The 24,640-nt window shown below is 47.0% G+C and overlaps 1 protein-coding gene across 1 annotated transcript in view; it reads right to left on the bottom strand.

Annotated features, from left to right (window-relative positions):
- LOC110493280 (copine-5) overlaps window positions 1–24,640 on the bottom strand; it is a 305,250-nt gene that overhangs the window by 227,038 nt on the left and 53,572 nt on the right. The window contains exons 3-4 of the mRNA XM_036950811.1: window positions 17,771–17,811; window positions 17,138–17,184 (exon numbers count right to left, since the gene is read on the bottom strand). Of these exons, the coding sequence (XP_036806706.1) occupies window positions 17,138–17,184; window positions 17,771–17,811 (88 nt within the window). The remainder of the gene's footprint in view (window positions 1–17,137; window positions 17,185–17,770; window positions 17,812–24,640) is intronic.

The following is a 24,640-nucleotide window of genomic DNA, read 5'->3' as shown; positions in this document are numbered from 1 at the left end:
AAGTTATTATCAATCATTCAGCAATTATACATCTTCTAACAACACAAATCTATAGACCCTCTGTTCCTTATTATTCTCCCTCTCTGAGACACACACCTGTCAGAGAGACAACAGAGGGATGTGATACCACCGTAAAACACACTCCTGATACGTAGAGGAAATCATGTGTTTCCTTGATCCAGCTTTGTCTACCCTCTGTGTGTATGTGTGTGTGTGTGTGTGTGTGTGTGTGTGTCTCCTTGATCTACCTCTGCTCTGCTCTCTCATTCTAATTACTGAGGCAGAGAATGCCCACTAATCACCTCATCTTACCCTACAGAGAGAGAGAGAAAGGGAGAGAGGGAGGAAGGGAGGAAGGGAGGAAGGGAGGGAGAGAGAGAAGAAAGGGGAGGAGAGAGGGTTAGAGACATGTAGGGCGAGATGGAGAGAGAGAGGGAGGAAGGGAGAGGAAGAGAGGGAGGAAGGGAGAGGAAGAGAGGGAGGAAGGGAGAGGAAGGGAGAGAGAGAGAGAAGAAAGGAGGAGGAGAGAGGGGTAGAGAGATGTAGGGCGAGATGGAGAGAGAGAGGGAGGAAGGGAGAGGAAGAGAGGGAGGAAGGGAGAGGAAGAGAGGGAGAGAGAGAAGAAATGGGAGGAGAGAGGGGTAGAGAGATGTAGGGCGAGATGGAGAGAGAGAGGGAGGAAGGGAGAGGAAGAGAGGGAGGAAGGGAGAGGAAGGGAGAGAGAGAGAGAAGAAAGGGGAGGAGAGAGGGTTAGAGAGATGTAGGGCGAGATGGAGAGAGAGAGGGAGGAAGGGAGAGGAAGAGAGGGAGGAAGGGAGAGGAAGGGAGAGAGAGAGAGAAGAAAGGGGAGGAGAGAGGGTTAGAGAGATGTAGGGCGAGATGGAGAGAGAGAGGGAGGAAGGGAGAGGAAGAGAGGGAGGAAGGGAGAGGAAGGGAGAGAGAGAGAGAAGAAAGGGGAGGAGAGAGGGTTAGAGAGATGTAGGGCGAGATGAAGAGAGAGAGGGAGGAAGGGAGGAAGGGAGGAAGGGAGGAAGGGAGAGGAATGTGTGAGTTGTTAAGAGAGTGGAGACAGTTGGAGAGAAGGAGTGGGAGTGGAGACAGTCAGACAGACAGGCAGAGAGTGAGAAAGAGAGAGAGAGAGAGAGAGAGAGAGAGAGAGACAGACAGACAGACAGACAGACAGACAGACAGACAGACAGACAGACAGACAGACAGACAGAGAGAGAGAGAAAGAGAGAGAGAGTGAGAAAGAGAGAGAGAGAGAGAGAGAGAGAGAGAGAGAGAGAGAGAGAGAGAGAGAGAGAGAGAAAAGGAAGGTAAGGGGAGAAATTGGAAGAAAATACAAGTTATTAAGTTATTATCAATCATTCAGCAATTATACATCTTCTAACAACACAAATCTATAGACCCTCTGTTCCTTATTATTCTCCCTCTCTGAGACACACACCTGTCAGAGAGACAACAGAGGGATGTGATACCACCGTAAAACACACTCCTGATACGTAGAGGAAATCATGTGTTTCCTTGATCCAGCTTTGTCTACCCTCTGTGTGTATGTGTGTGTGTGTGTGTGTGTGTGTGTGTGTGTGTGTCTCCTTGATCTACCTCTGCTCTGCTCTCTCATTCTAATTACTGAGGCAGAGAATGCCCACTAATCACCTCATCTTACCCTACAGAGAGAGAGAGAAAGGGAGAGAGGGAGGAAGGGAGGAAGGGAGGAAGGGAGGGAGAGAGAGAAGAAAGGGGAGGAGAGAGGGTTAGAGACATGTAGGGCGAGATGGAGAGAGAGAGGGAGGAAGGGAGAGGAAGAGAGGGAGGAAGGGAGAGGAAGAGAGGGAGGAAGGGAGAGGAAGGGAGAGAGAGAGAGAAGAAAGGGGAGGAGAGAGGGGTAGAGAGATGTAGGGCGAGATGGAGAGAGAGAGGGAGGAAGGGAGAGGAAGAGAGGGAGGAAGGGAGAGGAAGAGAGGGAGAGAGAGAAGAAATGGGAGGAGAGAGGGGTAGAGAGATGTAGGGCGAGATGGAGAGAGAGAGGGAGGAAGGGAGAGGAAGAGAGGGAGGAAGGGAGAGGAAGGGAGAGAGAGAGAGAAGAAAGGGGAGGAGAGAGGGTTAGAGAGATGTAGGGCGAGATGGAGAGAGAGAGGGAGGAAGGGAGAGGAAGAGAGGGAGGAAGGGAGAGGAAGGGAGAGAGAGAGAGAAGAAAGGGGAGGAGAGCGGGTTAGAGAGATGTAGGGCGAGATGAAGAGAGAGAGGGAGGAAGGGAGGAAGGGAGGAAGGGAGGAAGGGAGAGGAAGGGAGAGAGAGAGAAGAAAGGGGAGGAGAGAGGGTTAGAGAGATGTAGGGGCGAGATGAAGAGAGAGAGGGAGGAAGGGAGGAAGGGAGGAAGGGAGGAAGGGAGGAAGGGAGAGGAAGGTGTGAGTTGTTAAGAGAGTGGAGACAGTTGGAGAGAAGGAGCGGGAGTGGAGACAGTAGAAACGCAGTACATCACTGGGACCAAGCTTCCTGCCATCCAGGACCTCTATACCAGGCGGTGTCAGAGGAAGGCCCATAAAATTGACAAAGACTCCAGCCACCCAAGTCATAGACTGTTCTCTCTGCTACTGCACGGCAAGCGGTACCGGAGCGCCAAGTCTAGGTCCAGAAGGCTTTTTAACAGCTTCTACCCCCCAAGTCATAAAACTCATGAACAACTAACCAAATGGCCACCCGGACTATTTACATTGACACCCTCCCTTCCCCTTTGTTTTTACACTGCTGCTACTTGCTGTTAATTATCTACATGTACAAATGACCTCCACTAACCTGTACCCCTGCACATTGACTTGGTATCCCCTGTATATAGTCTCATTACTAACCTGTACCCCTGCACATTGACTTGGTACCCCTGTATATAGTCTCAATACTAACCTGTACCCCTGCACATTGACTTGGTACCCCATGTATATAGCCTCATTACTAACCTGTACCCCTGCACATTGACTTGGTACCCCATGTATATAGTCTCATTACTAACCTGTACCCCTGCACATTGACTTGGTACCCCCTGTATGTAGTCTCATTACTAACCTGTACCCCTGCACATTGACTCGGTACCGGCTCTCCCTGTATATAGTCTCATTACTAACCTGTACCCCCTGTATATAGTCTCATTACTAACCTGTACCCCTGCACATTGACTCGGTACCCCCTGTATATAGTCTCATTACTAACCTGTACCCCTGCACATTGACTCGGTACCGGCTCTCCCTGTATATAGTCTCATTACTAACCTGTACCCCTGCACATTGACTTGGTATCCCCTGTATATAGTCTCATTACTAACCTGTACCCCTGCACATTGACTTGGTACCCCCTGTATATAGCCTCATTACTAACCTGTACCCCTGCACATTGACTTGGTACCCCCTGTATATAGTCTCATTACTAACCTGTACCCCTGCACATTGACTTGGTACCCCCTGTATATAGTCTCATTACTAACCTGTACCCCTGCACATTGACTTGGTACCCCCTGTATATAGTCTCATTACTAACCTGTACCCCTGCACATTGACTTGGTACCCCCTGTATATAGTCTCATTACTAACCTGTACCCCTGCACATTGACTAGGTACCGGCTCTCCCTGTATATAGTCTCATTACTAAACTGTACCCCTGCACATTGACTTGGTACCCCCTGTATATAGTCTCATTACTAACCTGTACCCCTGCACATTGACTTGGTACCCCTGTATATAGTCTCATTACTAACCTGTACCCCTGCTCATTGACTTGGTACCCCCTGTATATAGTCTCATTACTAACCTGTACCCCTGCACATTGACTCGGTACCAGCTCTCCCTGTATATAGTCTCATTACTAACCTGTACCCCTGCACATTGACTTGGTACCCCCTGTATATACCCTCGTTATTCTTATTTTATTGTGTTCATGCAGATTTCAGTTTTTTTTATTTATTACTTAAACATCTTTAGGGGTGCCAATAATTTTGAAACATCTTTTGAAAAAAAAAGATTACTTCTTAAACAAAATATTTTTCTCTGAACAATTGTATTATTATAGAAATATATACACTATACTGAATATACAAAAGTATGTGGACACCCCTTCAAATTAGGAGGCAGTTCCATGGTTCTGTAAAACGCCTGCAGTGTATGGCGAAACAGCACAGAGACACAGCACAGAGACACAGCACAGAGACACAGCACAGAGACACAGCACAGGGGCACAGCACAGAGACACAGCACAGAGACACAGCACAGAGACACAGCACAGAGAAACAGCACAGAGACACAGCACAGAGACACAGCACAGAGACACAGCACGGAGAAACAGCACAGACACAGCACAGAGAAACAGCACAGAGAAACAGCACAGAGACACAGCACAGAGACACAGCACAGAGACACAGCACAGAGAAACAGCACAGAGACACAGCACAGGGACACAGCATAGAGACACAGCACAGGGACACAGCACAGGGACACAGCACTGAGACACAGCACAGAGAAACAGCACAGGGACACAGCACAGAGACACAGCACAGAGACACAGCACAGGGGCACAGCACAGAGACACAGCACAGAGACACAGCACAGAGACACAGCACAGAGAAACAGCACAGAGACACAGCACAGAGACACAGCACAGAGACACAGCACAGAGAAACAGCACAGAGAAACAGCACAGAGACACAGCACAGAGACACAGCACAGAGACACAGCACAGAGAAACAGCACAGAGACACAGCACAGGGACACAGCACAGAGACACAGCACAGGGACACAGCACAGGGACACAGCACTGAGACACAGCACAGAGAAACAGCACAGGGACACAGCACAGAGACACAGCACAGAGACACAGCACAGGGGCACAGCACAGAGACACAGCACAGAGACACAGCACAGAGACACAGCACAGAGACACAGCACAGAGAAACAGCACAGGGACACAGCACAGAGACACAGCACATAGACACAGCACAGGGACACATTACAGAGACACAGCACTGAGACACAGCACAGAGAAACAGCACAGGGACACAGCACAGAGACACAGCACAGAGACACAGCACAGAGGCACAGCACAGAGACACAGCACAGAGACACAGTACAGAGACACAGCACAGAGACACATCACAGGGACACAGCACAGAGACACAGCACAGGGACACAGCACAGGGACACAGCACAGAGACACAGCACAGGGACACAGCACAGATACACAGCACAGACAGCACAGAGACAGCACAGAGACACAACACAGGGACACAGCACAGGGACACCGCACAGGGACACAGCACAGAGACACAGCAAAGAGACACAGCACAGACACAACACAGAGACACAGCACAGAGACACAACACAGAGACACAGCACAGCGATAGCACAGAGACACAGCACAGGGACACAGCACAGGGACACAGCACAGAGACACAGCAAAGAGACACAGCACAGACACAACACAGAGACACAGCACAGACACAGCACAGAGACACAGCACAGGGACACAGCACAGAGACACAGCACATAGACACAGCACAGGGACACATTACAGAGACACAGCACTGAGACACAGCACAGAGAAACAGCACAGGGACACAGCACAGAGACACAGCACAGAGACACAGCACAGAGGCACAGCACAGAGACACAGCACAGAGCCACAGTACAGAGACACAGCACAGAGACACAGCACAGGGACACAGCACAGAGACACAGCACAGGGACACAGCACAGGGATACAGCACAGAGACACAGCACAGGGACACAGCACAGATACACAGCACAGACAGCACAGAGACAGCACAGAGACACAACACAGGGACACTGGGTTGGCGCCCCCCCCCCCCCCCCCCCCCCTTGGGTTGTGCCGTGGCAGAGGTCTTTGTGGGCTATACTCAGCCTTGTCTCAGGATGGTAAGTTGGTGGTTGAAGATATCCCTCTAGTGGTGTGGGGGCTGTGCTTTGGCAAAGTGGGTGGGGTTATATCCTTCCTGTTTGGCCCTGTCCGGGGGTGTCCTCGGAGTGGGCCACAGTGTCTCCTGACCCCTCCTGTCTCAGCCTCCAGTATTTATGCTGCAGTAGTTTATGTGTCGGGGGGCTAGGGTCAGTTTGTTATATCTGGAGTACTTCTCCTGTCCTATTTGAATCTAAGTGTGCGTTCTCTAATTCTCTCCTTCTCTCTTTCTCTCTCTCGGAGGACCTGAGCCCTAGGACCATGCCCCAGGACTACCTGACATGATGACTCCTTGCTGTCCCCAGTCCACCTGGCTGTGCTGCTGCTCCAGTTTCAACTGTTCTGCCTTATTATTATTCGACCATGCTGATCATTTATGAACATTTGAACATCTTGGCCATGTTCTGTTATAATCTCCACCCGGCACAGCCAGAAGAGGACTGGCCATCCCACATATGCTCTCTCTAATTCTCTCTTTCTTTCTCTCTCTCGGAGGACCTGAGCCCTAGGACCATGCCCCAGGAATACCTGACATGATGACTCCTTGCTGTCCCCAGTCCACCTGACTGTGCTGCTGCTCCAGTTTCAACTATTCTGCCTTATTATTATTCGACCATGCTGGTCATTTATGAACATTTGAACATCTTGACCATGTTTTGTTATAATCTCCACCCGGCACAGCCAGAAGAGGACTGGCCACCCCACATAGCCTGGTTCCTCTCTAGGTTTCTTCCTAGGTTTTGGCCTTTCTAGGGAGTTTTTCCTAGCCACCGTGCTTCTTCACCTGCATTGCTTGCTGTTTGGGGTTTTAGGCTGGGTTTCTGTACAGCACTTTGAGATATCAGCTGATGTACGAAGGGCTATATAAAATAAATTTGATTGATTGATTGATTTGATTGACACAGCACAGGGACACCGCACAGGGACACAGCACAGAGACACAGCAAAGAGACACAGCACAGACACAACACAGAGACACAGCACAGAGACACAACACAGAGACACAGCACAGCGATAGCACAGAGACACAGCACAGGGACACAGCACAGGGACACAGCACAGAGACACAGCAAAGAGACACAGCACAGACACAACACAGAGACACAGCACAGACACAGCACAGAGACACAGCACAGGGACACAGCACAGGGACACAGCACAGAGACACAGCAAAGAGACACAGCACAGACACAACACAGAGACAGCACAGAGACACAACACAGAGACACAGCACAGAGACACAGCACAGGGACACAGCACAGGGACACAGCACAGAGAGGCAGTTCCATGGTTCTGTGAAATGGGCCAACGTCTGCAGTGTATGGCGAAACAGCACATAACAGTGGTTTTAAATGGTGTATTGTTAGAATGTAATGTACTACATAGGGAATAGGGTGTCACTGAATCCTGGTCAATAGTAGTGCACTACAGCCCTATAGGCCCTGGTCAAAAGTAGTGCACTACAGCCCTATAGGTCCTGGTTAAAAGTAGTGCACTACATAGGGGATAGGGTGTCATTTGGAACACACATGTACATGTTTTGTAAGTGGTTGTTTATGAAGTTTAGTGAAACGGCGTAGAGAGGGAGCAGAATGGTGGCGGTACGCTGTGGAGACCTAATAGTTGAATGCTGTAGACTCCAAAGGCTGGTGCCAATGGGTGGGCTGCAGCTTGTTCACAGCTATTTCTGTTGATCCATTAATTATTCAGATTGAGAAACAGAGGGAGAAGGAGGAGGAGGAAAAAGTGAGAGACGGAGAGACTGAGAGAGAGAGATGGGGGAGAAGGGAAGGAGAGCCAGAGAGAGAGAATGCTATTTGGTCCTAAACAGAGAGTACACCTGTCTACTGTGACTGACCCAAACTTAAGGAAATCTTTGACTATGTAGAGACTCAGTGAGCATAGCCTTGCTATTGAGAAAGGCCGCCGTAGACAGACCTGGCTCTCAAGAGAAGACAGGCTATGTGCTCACTGCCCACAAAATGAGGTGGAAACTGAGCTGCACTTCCTAACCTCCTGCCCAATGTATGACCATATTAGAGACACATATTTCCCTCAGATTACACAGATCCACAAAGAATTTGAAAACAATTTTGATAAACTCCCATATCTACTGGGGGAAATTCCACAGTGTGCCATCACAGCAGCAAGATCTGTGACCTGTTGCCACAAGAAAAGGGCAACCAGTGAAGAACAAACACCATTGTAAATACAACCCATATTATGCTTATTTATTTTCCCTTGTGTTCTTTTAACCATTTGTACATTGTTACAACACTGTATATATATATATATATGTATAATATGACATTTGTAATGTCTTTATTTTTTTGAAATTTCTGTATGTGAAATGTTTACTGTTAATTTTTATTGTTTATTTCACTTTTGTATATTATCTCCCTCACTTGCTTTGGCAATGTTAACACATGTTTCCCATGCCAATAAAGCCCCTTGAATTGAATTGAATTGGTGGAGAGATGGTGGAGAGAGATGGTGTAGAGAGATGGTGGAGAGAGAGATGGAGAGAGAGATGGAGAGAGAGATGGTGGAGAGAGAGATGGAGAGAGAGATGGTGGAGAGAGATGGAGAGAGAGATGGTGGAGAGAGAGATGGGCGAGAGAGAGATGGAGAGAGAGATGGAGAGAGAGATGGTGGAGAGAGAGATGGTGGAGAGAGATGGTGGAGAGAGAGATGGAGAGAGAGATGGTGGAGGGAGAGATGGTGGAGAGAGAGATGGAGAGCGAGATGGTGGAGAGAGAGATGGGGGAGAGAGAGAAGGAATGCGAGAGATAGGGCAGAAGGGAAGGAGCGAGACAGAAAGTCAGAAATAGAGAGGAAGGGAAACCTATCTCCACTGATAACGCATCAATAAAACATGAATCTCCCAACACCGGGTGCTTGGCTGGCTCCCAGTCAGACGACATTTAGAGCCAGACATAAACGGTACAGAGGATAAAGAATAACCGAGATGAAATGTCTCGAGAACCTCTCCTGTGATTCAAGACTGCTCCATTCTCAGAAGTTGGAGGACAAATAGGTAATAGAGAGGGGTTCTATTGTACTATTTTGGGGCACCCCAAGAGTCAGTGCTGGGTACATTTTAGTCCCCGTTCAGGGAAGGAAGGACTTTAAGAACAACTGAATTCCAATAAAATAAAAGCTAATTCAACTATTCAGATGATGATCATTGTTGTTCATTTTAGAAAGAAAGTCCATTTATTTTTTACAACATCCATAGCTGTTGATTTTACATAATGAAGCTCCATTTTCTCTTGACAAACTAATTCCAGAATGGCTGTGTAACGTGAACAACGCCTCCTCATCGGCATTCATCTCTTCATTTCTATTCCAGTTGAACTGTGATTGATTCTGCCATTTGAGATTCTAAGTGATTCTGTGTGATTACTTTTTAAATACTCCTGGTGGCATTTTCAATCAATACAAAACCATTTTTTTCCAAGGGAGACCTGGGGCCCTACGTATCAAGCATCTCAGAGGAGGAGTGCTGATCTAGGATCAGGTTCTCCCCTGTCCATGTGATCTAAAGGACCAGTATTCAGTCATAGTGCTGATCTAGGATCAGGGCCTACCTGTCCATGTGATCTAAAAGGACCAGTATTCAGTCATAGTGCTGATCTAGGATCAGGTCCCCCTGTCCATGTAATCTAATAGGACCAGTATTCAGTCGGAGTGCTGATCTAGGATCAGGTTCTCCCCTGTCCATGTAATCTAATAGGACCAGTATTCAGTCGGAGTGCTGATCTAGGATCAGGTTCTCCCCTGTCCATGTAATCTAAAGGACCAGTATTCAGTCGGAGTGCTGATCTAGGATCAGGTTCTCCCCTGTCCATGTAATCTAATAGGACCAGTATTCAGTCGGAGTGCTGATCTAGGATCAGGTTCTCCCCTGTCCATGTAATCTAAAGGACCAGTATTCAGTCGGAGTGCTGATCTAGGATCAGGTTCTCCCCTGTCCATGTAATCTAAAGGACCAGTATTCAGTCGGAGTGCTGATCTAGGATCAGGTTCTCCCCTGTCCATGTAATCTAAAGGACCAGTATTCAGTCGGAGTGCTGATCTAGGATCAGGTTCTCCCCTGTCCATGTAATCTAATAGGACTAGTATTCAGTCATAGTGCTGATCTAGGATCAGGACCTACCTGTCCATGTGATCTAAAGGACCAGTATTCAGTCATAGTGCTGATCTAGGATCAGGTTCTCCATGACCATGTAATCTTATTCATTGTGATCTAAAAGTCAGAACTGATCCTAAATCAGCACACTGAGACCTTAGATGCATACGGCGTAAGAAAACCCCTGTAAAACCTTTTGAAGGGCTACACAGGTGGGTAGAAGCACAGAACACCGGTTGAGACGACGGAAGACGAGCATCAGAAATGCTGAAGGTAACAACACCGATACTAAGGTGTTGATCAGGTGTTGATAACAGTGTGAAACACACAATGGAGTTTTTCCTAGCCACCGTGCTTCTACACCTGCATTGCTTGCTGTGTGGGGTTTTAGGCTGGATTCCTGTAAAGCACTTTGTGACATCAGCTGATGTAAGAAGGGCTTTATAAATAAATGTGATATGATTTGGTAACCTGGAGCGACAGGTCTCTAACGTGGTTTCCAGCAGGACAGTAGCAGCCGCGACATTCTAAGTTCATTATAGGAGGAGGGGTCAGACCAAGGATCGTTTAGCTGTTTGATTTTGAACAACAGATTGAAACGTGTCTTGTGAGGCCTGTGGGCAACCAACATGTTCCTGTTCATGAGAGTCTCACCTTTACACAGAGGGGTCATATTAGTATGTAACCCAAACGGTTCGGACGCGACAGACAGAAGTTGGCAGAACCAACTTCAGATGAGTCTCCTGACACTTGTGGAGGTCGTAGAGAAAAAAAGAGACCACCGTCGGGTTTGTGAGAGTCTCATCTTACCATCAACTGTTTGGATACTACAGACGATTTTGTGAGACGACCGATTTTCGGGTCTCTCATGGTCTGACAAACACGGCTCTCGCTCTGTCACCTTTCACCCCAGATGAGGAAGAGCCACTGGGGCGGATGCAGTGGATTGAGACGTATCCAATAGGCAGATGCAGTGCATTGAGACGTATCCAATAGGCAGATGCAGTGGATTGAGACGTATCCAATAGGCAGATGCAGTGCATTGAGACGTATCCAATAGGCAGATGCAGTGCATTGAGACGTATCCAATAGGCAGATGCAGTGCATTGAGACGTATCCAATAGGCAGATGCAGTGCATTGAGACGTATCCAATAGGCAGATGCAGTGGATTGAGACGTATCCAATAGGCAGATGCAGTGGATTGAGACGTATCCAATAGGCAGATGCAGTGCATTGAGACGTATCCAATAGGCAGATGCAGTGCATTGAGACGTATCCAATAGGCAGATGCAGTGCATTGAGACGTATCCAATAGGCAGATGCAGTGCATTGAGACGTATCCAATAGGCAGATGCAGTGGATTGAGACGTATCCAATAGGCAGATGCAGTGCATTGAGACGTATCCAATAGGCAGATGCAGTGCATTGAGACGTATCCAATAGGCAGATGCAGTGGATTGAGACGTATCCAATAGGCAGATGCAGTGGATTGAGACGTATCCAATAGGCAGATGCAGTGCATTGAGACGTATCCAATAGGCAGATGCAGTGGATTGAGACGTATCCAATAGGCAGATGCAGTGCATTGAGACATATCCAATAGGCAGATGCAGTGGATTGAGACATATCCAATAGGCAGATGCAGTGCATTGAGACATATCCAATAGGCAGATGCAGTGCATTGAGACGTATCCAATAGGCAGATGCAGTGCATTGAGACATATCCAATAGGCAGATGCAGTGCATTGAGACGTATCCAATAGGCAGATGCAGTGGATTGAGACATATCCAATAGGCAGATGCAGTGCATTGAGACGTATCCAATAGGCAGATGCAGTGCATTGAGACGTATCCAATAGGCAGATGCAGTGGATTGAGACGTATCCAATAGGCAGATGCAGTGGATTGAGACGTATCCAATAGGCAGATGCAGTGGATTGAGACGTATCCAATAGGCAGATGCAGTGCATTGAGACGTATCCAATAGGCAGATGCAGTGGATTGAGACGTATCCAATAGGCAGATGCAGTGCATTGAGACGTATCCAATAGGCAGATGCAGTGCATTGAGACGTATCCAATAGGCAGATGCAGTGGATTGAGACGTATCCAATAGGCAGATGCAGTGGATTGAGACGTATCCAATAGGCAGATGCAGTGGATTGAGACATATCCAATAGGCAGATGCAGTGCATTGAGACGTATCCAATAGGCAGATGCAGTGCATTGAGACATATCCAATAGGCAGATGCAGTGGATTGAGACGTATCCAATAGGCAGATGCAGTGCATTGAGACGTATCCAATAGGCAGATGCAGTGGATTGAGACGTATCCAATAGGCAGATGCAGTGCATTGAGACGTATCCAATAGGCAGATGCAGTGCATTGAGACGTATCCAATAGGCAGATGCAGTGCATTGAGACATATCCAATAGGCAGATGCAGTGCATTGAGACGTATCCAATAGGCAGATTCAGTGCATTGAGACGTATCCAATAGGCAGATGCAGTGGATTGAGACGTATCCAATAGGCAGATGCAGTGCATTGAGACGTATCCAATAGGCAGATGCAGTGCATTGAGACGTATCCAATAGGCAGATGCAGTGCATTGAGACGTATCCAATAGGCAGATGCAGTGCATTGAGACGTATCCAATAGGCAGATGCAGTGCATTGAGACGTATCCAATAGGCAGATGCAGTGCATTGAGACGTATCCAATAGGCAGATGCAGTGCATTGAGACGTATCCAATAGGCAGATGCAGTGGATTGAGACGTATCCAATAGGCAGATGCAGTGGATTGAGACGTATCCAATAGGCAGATGCAGTGCATTGAGACGTATCCAATAGGCAGATGCAGTGGATTGAGACGTATCCAATAGGCAGATGCAGTGCATTGAGACGTATCCAATAGGCAGATTCAGTGGATTGAGACGTATCCAATAGGCAGATGCAGTGCATTGAGACGTATCCAATAGGCAGATGCAGTGCATTGAGACGTATCCAATAGGCAGATGCAGTGGATTGAGACGTATCCAATAGGCAGATGCAGTGGATTGAGACATATCCAATAGGCAGATGCAGTGGATTGAGACGTATCCAATAGGCAGATGCAGTGGATTGAGACATATCCAATAGGCAGATGCAGTGGATTGAGACGTATCCAATAGGCAGATGCAGTGCATTGAGACGTATCCAATAGGCAGATGCAGTGGATTGAGACGTATCCAATAGGCAGATGCAGTGCATTGAGACGTATCCAATAGGCAGATGCAGTGGATTGAGACGTATCCAATAGGCAGATGCAGTGGATTGAGACGTATCCAATAGGCAGATGCAGTGCATTGAGACGTATCCAATAGGCAGATGCAGTGGATTGAGACGTATCCAATAGGCAGATGCAGTGCATTGAGACATATCCAATAGGCAGATGCAGTGCATTGAGACGTATCCAATAGGCAGATGCAGTGCATTGAGACGTATCCAATAGGCAGATGCAGTGCATTGAGACGTATCCAATAGGCAGATGCAGTGCATTGAGACGTATCCAATAGGCAGATGCAGTGGATTGAGACGTATCCAATAGGCAGATGCAGTGGATTGAGACGTATCCAATAGGCAGATGCAGTGTATTGAGACGTATCCAATGCAACAATATTATTCTATTTCTATCTTAAACTGACAGATTATTGGGGGGATTTTTGTATTATGCTAATTCAATTGATGTGGGGCATTGACCTTAAGGGGTTTTGGACTATATTTGCAGTGACCAGAAGTCCCCACAAGAATAGTAAACAAAAAACATTTGACCAACTGGGGACATTTTGTTAATCCCCACAAGGAAAAATTGTATTTCTAGGGGGTTTAGGAATTAGGGTTAAGGTTATTTTTTTTTTACCTTTAGGCAAGTCAGTTAAGAACAATTAAGAACAAATTCTTATTTTCAATGACAGCCTAGGAACAGTGGGTTAACTGCCTGTTCAGGTGCAGAATGACAGATGTGTACCTTGTCAGCTCAGGGGTTTGAACTTGCAACCTTCCGGTTACTAGTCCAACACTCTAACCACTAGACTACCCTGCCGCCCCAGGTTAGGTTTTGGGGTTAGGGTTAAGGTTAAGGCTACCCCTGAGGGGCGCAGCGGTCTAAGGCACCTCATCTCAGTGCAAGATCCACCACTACAGTTCGAATCCAGGCTGTATCACATCCGGCTGTGATTGGGAGTCCCATGCGCACAATTAGCCCAGCATCGTCTGGGTTAGGGGAGGGTTTGGCCGGGGGGGTAGGCCGTCATTGTAAATAAGAATTTGTTCTTAACTGACTTCATTAGTTTAAAAAAAGGTTAAACGCAAGGTTAGTTAGACAAGATTGTGTGAAACAAACACACACATACAGTCCTATAACCAGTTTGTAGTCCTATAACCAGCTTGTAGTCCTATAACCAGTCTGTTCACACAACCTTTATGAATTCCGAAGAATCAGTCTGTTCACACGATCTTTATGAACTATGAAGCCTTATGTGCTTCATGCTCTTTTTCCGATTACAGAAATGCTAAAAGATTCACAGAAATAACAAAACGTAAATGGAACAAAATGAATCAGATATCCTAAGCCTGTATTCACCACAGACCTTCTATTCAGCGTTTATCCAAAAACTCCACTAATTTCCCCATAGGCTTTGACCAACGAGCCATGGCGGAGTTAGTGCCTGCAAAAAGACTCCATGACTATTGATCTCTATAATCGCAGTTGCGTAGTGGCATAAAGTTGAGCAGAGGCACTTATAGAATTCCCACATATGGGGATTTGTTGTTGTTGCAGGAACTGGAAAATGCCTTGCCTTTAATTAGCACATTTCATGAACCGGGGACAGACACAATGGGACAGTATAACAGGGTAGAGTTCTGGGTTGTGACAGTATAACAGGGTAGAGGTCTGGGTTGTGACAGTATAACTGGGTAGAGATCTGGGTTGTGACAGTATAACAGGGTAGAGGTCTGGGTTGTGACAGTATAACTGGGTAGAGGTCTGGGTTGTGACAGTATAACTGGGTAGAGGTCTGGGTTGTGACAGTATAACTGGGTAGAGGTCTGGGTTGTGACAGTATAACTGGGTAGAGGTCTGGGTTGTGACAGTATAACTGGGTAGAGGTCTGGGTTGTGACAGTATAACTGGGTAGAGGTCTGGGTTGTGACAGTATAACTGGGTAGAGATCTGGGTTGTGACAGTATAACAGGGTAGAGGTCTGGGTTGTGACAGTATAACAGGGTAGAGTTCTGGGTTCTGACAGTATAACAGGGTAGAGGTCTGGGTTGTGACACTATAACAGGGTAGAGATCTGGGTTGTGACAGTATAACTGGGTAGAGGTCTGGGTTGTGACAGTATAACAGGGTAGAGTTCTGGGTTCTGACAGTATAACAGGGTAGAGGTCTGTGTTGTGACAGTATAACAGGGTAGAGTTCTGGGTTGTGATACTATGACAGGGTAGAGTTCTGGGTTGTGACAGTATAACAGGGTAGAGTTCTGGGTTGTGATACTATGACAGGGTAGAGATCTGGGTTGTGACAGTATAACAGGGTAGCGTTCTGGGTTGTGACAGTATAACAGGGTAGAGTTCTGGGTTTTAATAGACTGATTGCAGTAATAGAGCTAGTGATCAGTGTTCTGAGACTAAGTCCTTTTTGCTACTGTATGATGCTCAATAGTTGTCCCAGACTGACAGCCTGTGGAGGCTGGGAACGTCCATGTCAGGCCATCAGTAAGGGCTTTATTGTTGTTATTCTGTTCAGCAGATGGAAGAGGCTGTTGATAATTTTGGCATTTGGATGTGTGTCATTGCTTTTCTCCTTTCACTATTGTTTCATCTCAGTTTCATCTTTCTCTCTCCTCCTCTCGGTCTCTCTTTCTTTCTATTTATCTCCCTCTCCCTCCCTCGCTTCCGCCTGGACAGATCTGTTCCAGAGACACTGGGTTGTAGAGTAATAACAGATAGAATAGTGATGGAATCATTGTACTGAGACTAAGTCCTTTCTGCTATGATGCTCAGGAGTTCTCAAGCCTGTCTGAACAGACTCCCAAGTTCAGAACATTGAGGAACGTTGATTACATAGACAACTATGGGAATGGTGACACACTGGCACAGGGAATGGTGACACACTGACACAGGGAATGGTAACACACTGACACAGGGAATGGTAACACACTGACACAGGGAATGGTAACACACTGACACAGGGAATGGTAACACACTGACACAGGGAATGGTAACACACTGACACAGGGAATGGTGATACACTGACACAGGGAATGGTAACACACTGACACAGGGAATGGTAACACACTGACACAGGGAATGGTGACACACTGACACAGGGAATGGTGACACACTGACACAGGGAATGGTGACACACTGACACAGGGAATGGTAACACACTGACACAGGGAATGGTAACACACTGACACAGGGAATGGTGACACACTGACACAGGGAATGGTGACACACTGACACAGGGTATGGTGACACACTGACACAGGGAATGGTGACACACTGACACAGGAGCTGGATGGGGAGTTTACAACTCATAACTATGATGTCACAGACAGCAAATCAGACACAACGAGGTCAAGCTTATCAGACCTCCACAACCCAACTCTGAATTAACTCCCCTCCCCTCCCCCGCACACCACACACCACACACACACACACACACACACACACACACACACACACACACACACACACACACACACACACACACACGCACACACACAGATGGGTTCTTAATGACTGTGTCTTTTTCTAAACATCAGGCTGAGTCTGCAGGTGTTATGAATAGGAGTCTACCATTATTCCACAACTTTCATAACTTTCAACTTTTAAATGTCAGCAGTGGGTTAAATGAAGTGGTATTTGAAAAGAATGGAAAAAACATTAAGAGAAGCTATTTCCCTCAAACAGTCAATACACACAGCAGGGGTGTAATTGGACTTAGAAGCCTATAGGGTGTGTGTGTTTGTGTGTGTTTGTGTGTTTGTTCTCCTCTCACCTCTCTCCACTGCTTGGTCTCCACTCCTTGGGTATAGAGCACACACACTGCGAGAGAGAGAAAGGGAGGGAGAGAGAGAGAGAGGGAGAGACAGCGAGAGAGAGAGGGAGAGAGAGAGCGGGAGAGAGAGAGCGAGAGAGCAAGGGAGAGAGAGAGACAGAGAGAGGGAGAAGGAAAAAGAGAGAGAGAGAGAGAGAGAGAGAGAGAGAGAGACAGCGAGAGAGAGAAGGAAAGAGAGAGAGAGAGAGAGAGAAAGAGAGAGAGAGAGAGAGACAGAGAGGGCAGAAATACAATCAGAGAAAGACAGATAGATATTGATGCTGGCAGATTCAAGACAGCAGATCAATATAAACATCAGACTGAGGCTAAAGGCAAAGCTAACAGCTACTCCTCAAATCAACTGTCACTCAAGAAGAAAGAGCGAGGGAATGAGGAACCGATGGACAGACAAACCGATGGATGGATGGACAGACGAAAGGACGGGCAGAAGGAGAGACGGACGGGCGGACAGATGGACGGGCAGATTGACGGACCGTTCGACAGACGAACAGACATAGGGAGGAAGGTAGAGAGGGAGGAAGGTAGAGAGGGAGGAAGGTAGAGAGGGAGGAAGCAGATGGAAAGTTGACTCACATGGGTCAGATTTGGAGAATGTGTCTTTATCTAGAAGATTCCTGAAAGAAAAAGGAAAGGGAAGCCTGTCAACATTAATTAACTTCATCACCTCATTGAAATACATCAGACACCAATTTCTCCATTTGTTCTGCGCTTAGTGTCAGTAATAACACGAGTCATTATTGTAACCACAGGTATTAATGGTGTTCAGAGTGGGTCCTGTGATCTATTAAGTTCCCCTTTGGAGGTCCAATTCCCGATACATACTATTTCAATGGCAATCAGAAAATTACAATTTACCACATAAAGTCATCAATGGTTGATGAACAATTGTTCAGTTTTCCTTGTCAGTTGCTTCATACGAGCACAACAACAGACTGATAACTGTGTAGATGTGTGTCTGATGGCGTGCAGCTTGGTGTGTGTTAGTGTGTGTGTGTCAGAACACAGAGACTATAATCAGATTTTTGGTTGGAGGTAGTATCAACAGAGCGAATTAAAGGGATCGGTAGCCACCACAATGGTATCCTGATTACTGTCGTATCCTGTCTACCTGTTCACCTGATTACTGTAGTATCCTGTCTACCTGTTCACCTGATTACTGTAGTATCCTGTCTACCTGTTCACCTGATTACTGTCGTATCCTGTCTACCTGTTCACCTGATTACTGTAGTATCCTGTCTACCTGTTCACCTGATTACTGTCGTATCCTGTCTACCTGTTCACCTGATTACTGTAGTATCCTGTCTACCTGTTCACCTGATTACTGTAGTATCCTGTCTACCTGTTGACCTGATTACTGTCGTATCCTGTCTACCTGTTCACCTGATTACTGTAGTATCCTGTCTACCTGTTCACCTGATTACTGTCGTATCCTGTCTACCTGTTCACCTGATTACTGTAGTATCCTGTCTACCTGTTCACCTGATTACTGTCGTATCCTGTCTACCTGTTCACCTGATTACTGTAGTATCCTGTCTACCTGTTCACCTGATTACTGTCGTATCCTGTCTACCTGTTCACCTGATTACTGTAGTATCCTGTCTACCTGTTCACCTGATTACTGTCGTATCCTGTCTACCTGTTCACCTGATTACTGTAGTATCCTGTCTACCTGTTCACCTGATTACTGTCGTATCCTGTCTACCTGTTCACCTGATTACTGTAGTATCCTGTCTACCTGTTCACCTGATTACTGTCGTATCCTGTCTACCTGTTCACCTGATTGCTGTCGTATCCTGTCTACCTGTTCACCTGATTGCTGTCGTATCCTGTCTACCTGTTCACCTGATTACTGTCGTATCCTGTCTACCTGTTCACCTGATTGCTGTCGTATCCTGTCTACCTGTTCACCTCGCTCTCCTTACAGCCAACCTGCAATTAGTCTACACCTCTGTCCAACCGGCAATTACTCTACACCTCTGTCCAACCTGCAATTAGTCTACACCTCTGTTCAACCTGCAATTAGTCTACACCTCTGTCCAACCTGCAATTACTCTACACAACCTGCAATTACTCTACACAACCTGCAATTAGTCTACACCTCTGTCCAACCTGCCATTAGTCTACACCTCAGTCCAATGTTCCCTCAAAAAAATGTAGGCACTGAGCAAATTTCTGGACTGCTGAGCACAGACTTGAACATTGTGAAAATTCTGTGCAACTTCCGGCACGGGTTTACTGTGAACACTGAGCCTGTACCCGCCTTAAGTTACAGCTTTAACAGTGGGCAAGTAGGCTACTGTGGCTATTTGATCATAGTGTAGGCCTACCAGAGTGGCCTACCAGAGTGGCCTACCATCAAAAACAATGGAGGAAATGCATCCCATAACATTTTAACATGTACATAGCTATAATTCAGCCTACAGCAGCAGCCAATGTGTGGTGTTCAATGCAGGCCTACATTCCATTAAACTTTGGATAAAAACATGCAGGGCTTGACATTAACCTGTTTATCTACTTAACCCACTGTTCCTAGGCCGTCAATGTAAATAAGAATTTGATCTTAACTGACTTGACCAGTTAAATTAAGGTTCAATTTACCTGACATGCTTTTCAAAGATATCGAGAAATGCTCACATTTTGTGCTCTTGTAGGAATCACTCCCACATTGCTGACTATCAATAATCTATATCAAATAACTCACAAACTAGCAAAGGATATGAACAAATGTACACACATTACTACATGCACCTCTCGCTTTGATCTCAAAACAAAATCTGTCCGCACGCACAGCTTAGAGGGAACATTGCCTCAGTCTCTCCTCAACCCAATCAGCCCTCGAGCCTGTCTCTCCTCAACCCAATCAGCCCTCGAGCCTGTCTCTCCTCAACCCAATCAGCCCTCGAGCCTCTCTCCTCAACCCAATCAGCCCTCGAGCCTGTCTCTCCTCAACCCAATCAGCCCTCGAGCCTGTCTCTCCTCAACCCAATCAGCCCTCGAGCCTGTCTCTCCTCAACCCAATCAGCCCTCGAGCCTGTCTCTCCTCAACCCAATCAGCCCTCGAGCCTGTCTCTCCTCAACCCAATCAGCCCTCGAGCCTGTCTCTCCTCAACCCAATCAGCCCTCGAGCCTGTCTCTCCTCAACCCAATCAGCCCTCGAGCCTGTCTCTCCTCAATGCAGATAGCCCGGTTAGCCAATGTGCGGGAGAACTGGTTGGTCGGCCCAATTGAGGTAGTATGTACATAAATGTATAGTTAAAGTGACTATGCATATAAGATAAACAGAGAGTAGTAGCAGTGTAAAAGAGGGTTTGGGGGGTGGCACAGAATGCAAATAGTCCGGGTAACCATTTGGTTACCTGTTCAGGAGTCTTATGGCTTGGGAGTAAGAACTGTTGAGAAACCTTTTAATCCTAGACTTGGCACTCCGGTACCGTCTATTACTGGGGTCTATGACTGGAGTGGCTGGGGTCTTTGACAATTTTTAGGGCCTTCCTCTGACACAGTTTCCACCTAATTTCTCAGTTTCCACCTCATTTTGTGGGCAGTGAGCACATAGCCTGTCTTCTCTTGAGAGCCATGTCTGCCTACAGCGGCCTTTCTCAATAGCAAGGCTCTGCTCACTGAGTCTGTACATAGTCAAAGTGTCACGACGTCCGTCGAAGTCGGGTCCTCTCCTTGTTCTGGCGGCGCTCGGCGTCGCCGGTCTTCTAGCCATCATCGATCCACTTTTCATTTTCCATGTGTTTTGTCTTGTTTTCCCTCACACCTGGTTTCAATTCCCTCAATTACTTGTTGTATATTTAACCCTCTGTTCCCCCCATGGCTTTGTGTGGGATTGTATATTGTAAGTGCATGTGCACGTTTTCTCTGGTTGGCGACAGGTTTTGTACCCATTTGTTTGTTGTTCTGGTTTCCGGTGGTTTTATGTATAAAACTGCTCCGTTGATTACCCAGTTTTGCTCTCCTGCGCCTGACTTCCCTGCCGCCAGTTTCGCGCTCCCTAACACAACGCTTTCCTTAAGTTTGTGTCATTCACCATAGTGAAGCCGTAGGCTCAGGTTTTCTGGGTCTTTGGTGTTTTTGGTTGGATAGTTTCTTTCTTAGGCTTTTGCATTCTTCATCAAACCATTTGTCAATGTTGTTCATTTTCTTAGGTTGTCTGCTTGACATTTTGGGATTTGATAGTGAAACTGAGAGGTCAAATATACTGTTTAGGTTTTCTACTGCCAAGTTTACACCTTCACTGTTACAGTGGAACATTTTGTCCAGGAAGTTGTCTAAAAGGGAATGAATTTGTTGTTTCCTAATTGTTTTTGGTAGATTTCCACACCATTTTCCTTCCATCTATAGCATTTCTTAATATTATTCAGTTCCTTTGGCTTTGATACCTCATGATTGAGCATAGCTCTGTTCAAGAAGAGCGTGATTTGCTGTGATCTGATTGGATTGTCAGTGTGCTGACTGTGAACGCTCTAAGAGACTCTGGGTTGAGGTCAGTGATAAAGTAGTCTACAGTACTACTACCAGGAGATGAGCTATAGCTGTACCTACCATAGGAGTTCCCTCAGCCTACCAATGACTATCTACAGTGCCTTGCGAAAGTATTCGGCCCCCTTGAACTTTGCGACCTTTTGCCACATTTCAGGCTTCAAACATAAAGATATAAAACTGTATTTTTTTGTGAAGAATCAACAACAAGTGGGACACAATCATGAAGTGGAACGACATTTATTGGATATTTCAAACTTTTTTAACAAATTAAAAACTGAAAAATTGGGAGTGCAAAATTATTCAGCCCCTTTACTTTCAGTGCAGCAAACTCTCTCCAGAAGTTCAGTGAGGATCTCTGAATGATCCAATGTTGACCTAAATGACTAATGATGATAAAGCTTGAGCAGTGCAGTTGTGGGACCTGGGTGTGTTCAGTGCTGGGGGCTGGGGAGGGGGGGGGGGGTGACTATCCTCGTCTGCAGGACAGTTTGAAGAGTTGTGATCAGACTTTTTATTTTATTTTATTTCACCTTTATTTAACCAGGTAGGCTAGTTGACAACAAGTTCTCATTTGCAACCGCGACCTGGTCAAGATAAAGCATAGCAGTGTGAACAGACAACACAGAGTTACACATGGGGTAAACAATTAACAATTCAATAGCACAGTAGAAAAAAAATATTCTATATACATTGTGTGCAAAAGGCATGAGAAGGTAGGCGGATAATTACAATTTTGCAGATTAACACTGGAGTGATAAATGATCAGATGGTCATGTACAGGTAGAGATATTGGTGTGCAAAAGAGCAGAAAAGTAAATAAATAAAAACAGTATGGGGATGAGGTAGGTAAAATTGGGTGGGCCGTTTACCGATAGACTATGTACAGCTGCAGCGATGGGTTAGCTGCTCAGATAGCAGATGTTTGAAGTTGGTGAGGGAGATAAAAGTCTCCAACTTCAGAGATTTTTGTAATTTGTTCCAGTCGCAGGCAGCAGAGAACTGGAACAAAAGGTGGCCAAATGAGGTGTTGGCTTTAGGGATGATCAGTGAGATACAACTGCTGGAGCGCGTGCTACGGGTGGGTGTTGTCATCGTGACCAGTGAACTGAGATAAGGCGGAGCTTTACCTAGCATGGACTTGTAGATGACCTGGAGCCAGTGGGTCTGGCGACGAACATGTAGCGAGGGCCAGCCGACTAGAGCATGCAGGTCGCAGTGGTGGGTGGTATAAGGTGCTTTAGTGACAAAACGGATGGCACTGTGATAAACTGCATCCAGTTTGCTGAGTAGAGTGTTGGAAGCTATTTTGTAGATGACATCGCCAAAGTCGAGGATCGGTAGGATAGTCAGTTTTACTAGGGTAAGTTTGGCGGCGTGAGTGAAGGAGGCTTTGTTGCGGAATAGAAAGCCGACTCTAGATTTGATTTTCGATTGGAGATGTTTGATATGAGTCTGTAAGGAGAGTTTACAGTCTAGCCAGACACCTAGGTACTTATAGATGTCCACATATTCAAGGTCGGAACCATCCAGGGTGGTGATGCTAGTCGGGCGTGCGGGTGCAGGCAGCGAACTGTTGAAAAGCATGCGTTTGGTTTTACTAGCGTTTAAGAGCAGTTGGAGGCCACGGAAGGAGTGTTGTATGGCATTGAAGTTCGTTTGGAGGTTAGATAGCACAGTGTCCAAGGACGGGCCGGAAGTATACAGACTCACTCAGGATGTGGAAGTTGTCACAGAGAGAGAGATTTTTCCTGCTCTGCTCTCTCTCTGTCTTGTCAGTAGTGTGTTTTTATAGCACTGTGCTATGCCAGGGGATGGTCTGTGTGGAAAATTAGCAGTAACAGTCAGCAAATAGTTTCTCTGGATTGTCCTTGAGGAGCATGTTTTTGTACTTTATTCCTGGCAGTGTTATTTTTTGTATTGTAATGACCTCTGGACAGGGATAAGCCATTGGTGCTTCAAAGGCCTCTGCATTTGGGGGGGGGGGGGGGGGCTCTTAAACTCTCCTGCCATTGGTGGGTTGAAGTCTCTTCACACATCTGACTTCACACTTCAGTGCTAACTGAAGGTGCCGCTAGGTCTGATCTGTCCCAGCACCTTGGTAGCTTAGAATACTTATTTACTTAGCTTGATATAACACAATTACCTAGAGATTGTTATCTTTTACTTTTGGGCTTTGGAAGTAGCTTCAGACTGAATATTACTCAGTCAGTTTTGTGTTGGATGGTATTTCCAGGTTCTTCTGTGTTTCTTCTGCAGGTTTTGGTTTGTTTTTTTCTTGATAGTCCATGGTATTAATAGTATAATAGTTAATTCAGGTAATTTTGTCCAAAATCCAGATTTTAAGGAAGGTGTCACGACTCCCGCCGAGGGTGGCTCCCCTGCCTGTTTGGGCGGTGCTCCGCGGTCGTCGTCACCGGCCTAGTAGCCGTCACCGGCCTAGTAGCCTCCACCACCGGCCTAGTAGCAGCTACCGGCCTAGTAGCCTCCACCACCGGCCTAGTAGCCGCCACCGGCCTAGTAGCCTCCACCACCGGCCTAGTAGCCTCCACCACCGGCCTAGTAGCCTCCACCACCGGCCTAGTAGCCGTCACCGGCCTAGTAGCCGCCACCGGCCTAGTAGCCTCCACCACCGGCCTAGTAGCCGTCACCGGCCTAGTAGCCTCCACCACCGGCCTAGTAGCCGCCACCGGCCTAGTAGCCGTCACCGGCCTAGTAGCCGTCACCGGCCTAGTAGCCTCCACCACCGGCCTAGTAGCCGTCACCGGCCTAGTAGCCGTCACCGGCCTAGTAGCCTCCACCACCGGCCTAGTAGCCGTCACCGGCCTAGTAGCCTCCACCACCGGCCTAGTAGCCGTCACCGGCCTAGTAGCCGCCACCGGCCTAGTAGCCGCCACCGGCCTAGTAGCCGTCACCGGCCTAGTAGCCGTCACCGGAATTGTAGCCGTCACCGGC

The sequence above is a fragment of the Oncorhynchus mykiss genome, chromosome 17, assembly GCF_013265735.2.
Source record: "Oncorhynchus mykiss isolate Arlee chromosome 17, USDA_OmykA_1.1, whole genome shotgun sequence".
Classification (NCBI taxonomy): domain Eukaryota; kingdom Metazoa; phylum Chordata; class Actinopteri; order Salmoniformes; family Salmonidae; genus Oncorhynchus; species Oncorhynchus mykiss.
Note: the sequence above shows the minus strand (reverse complement) of the source record. Positions and strands in the feature narration are given on the sequence as shown.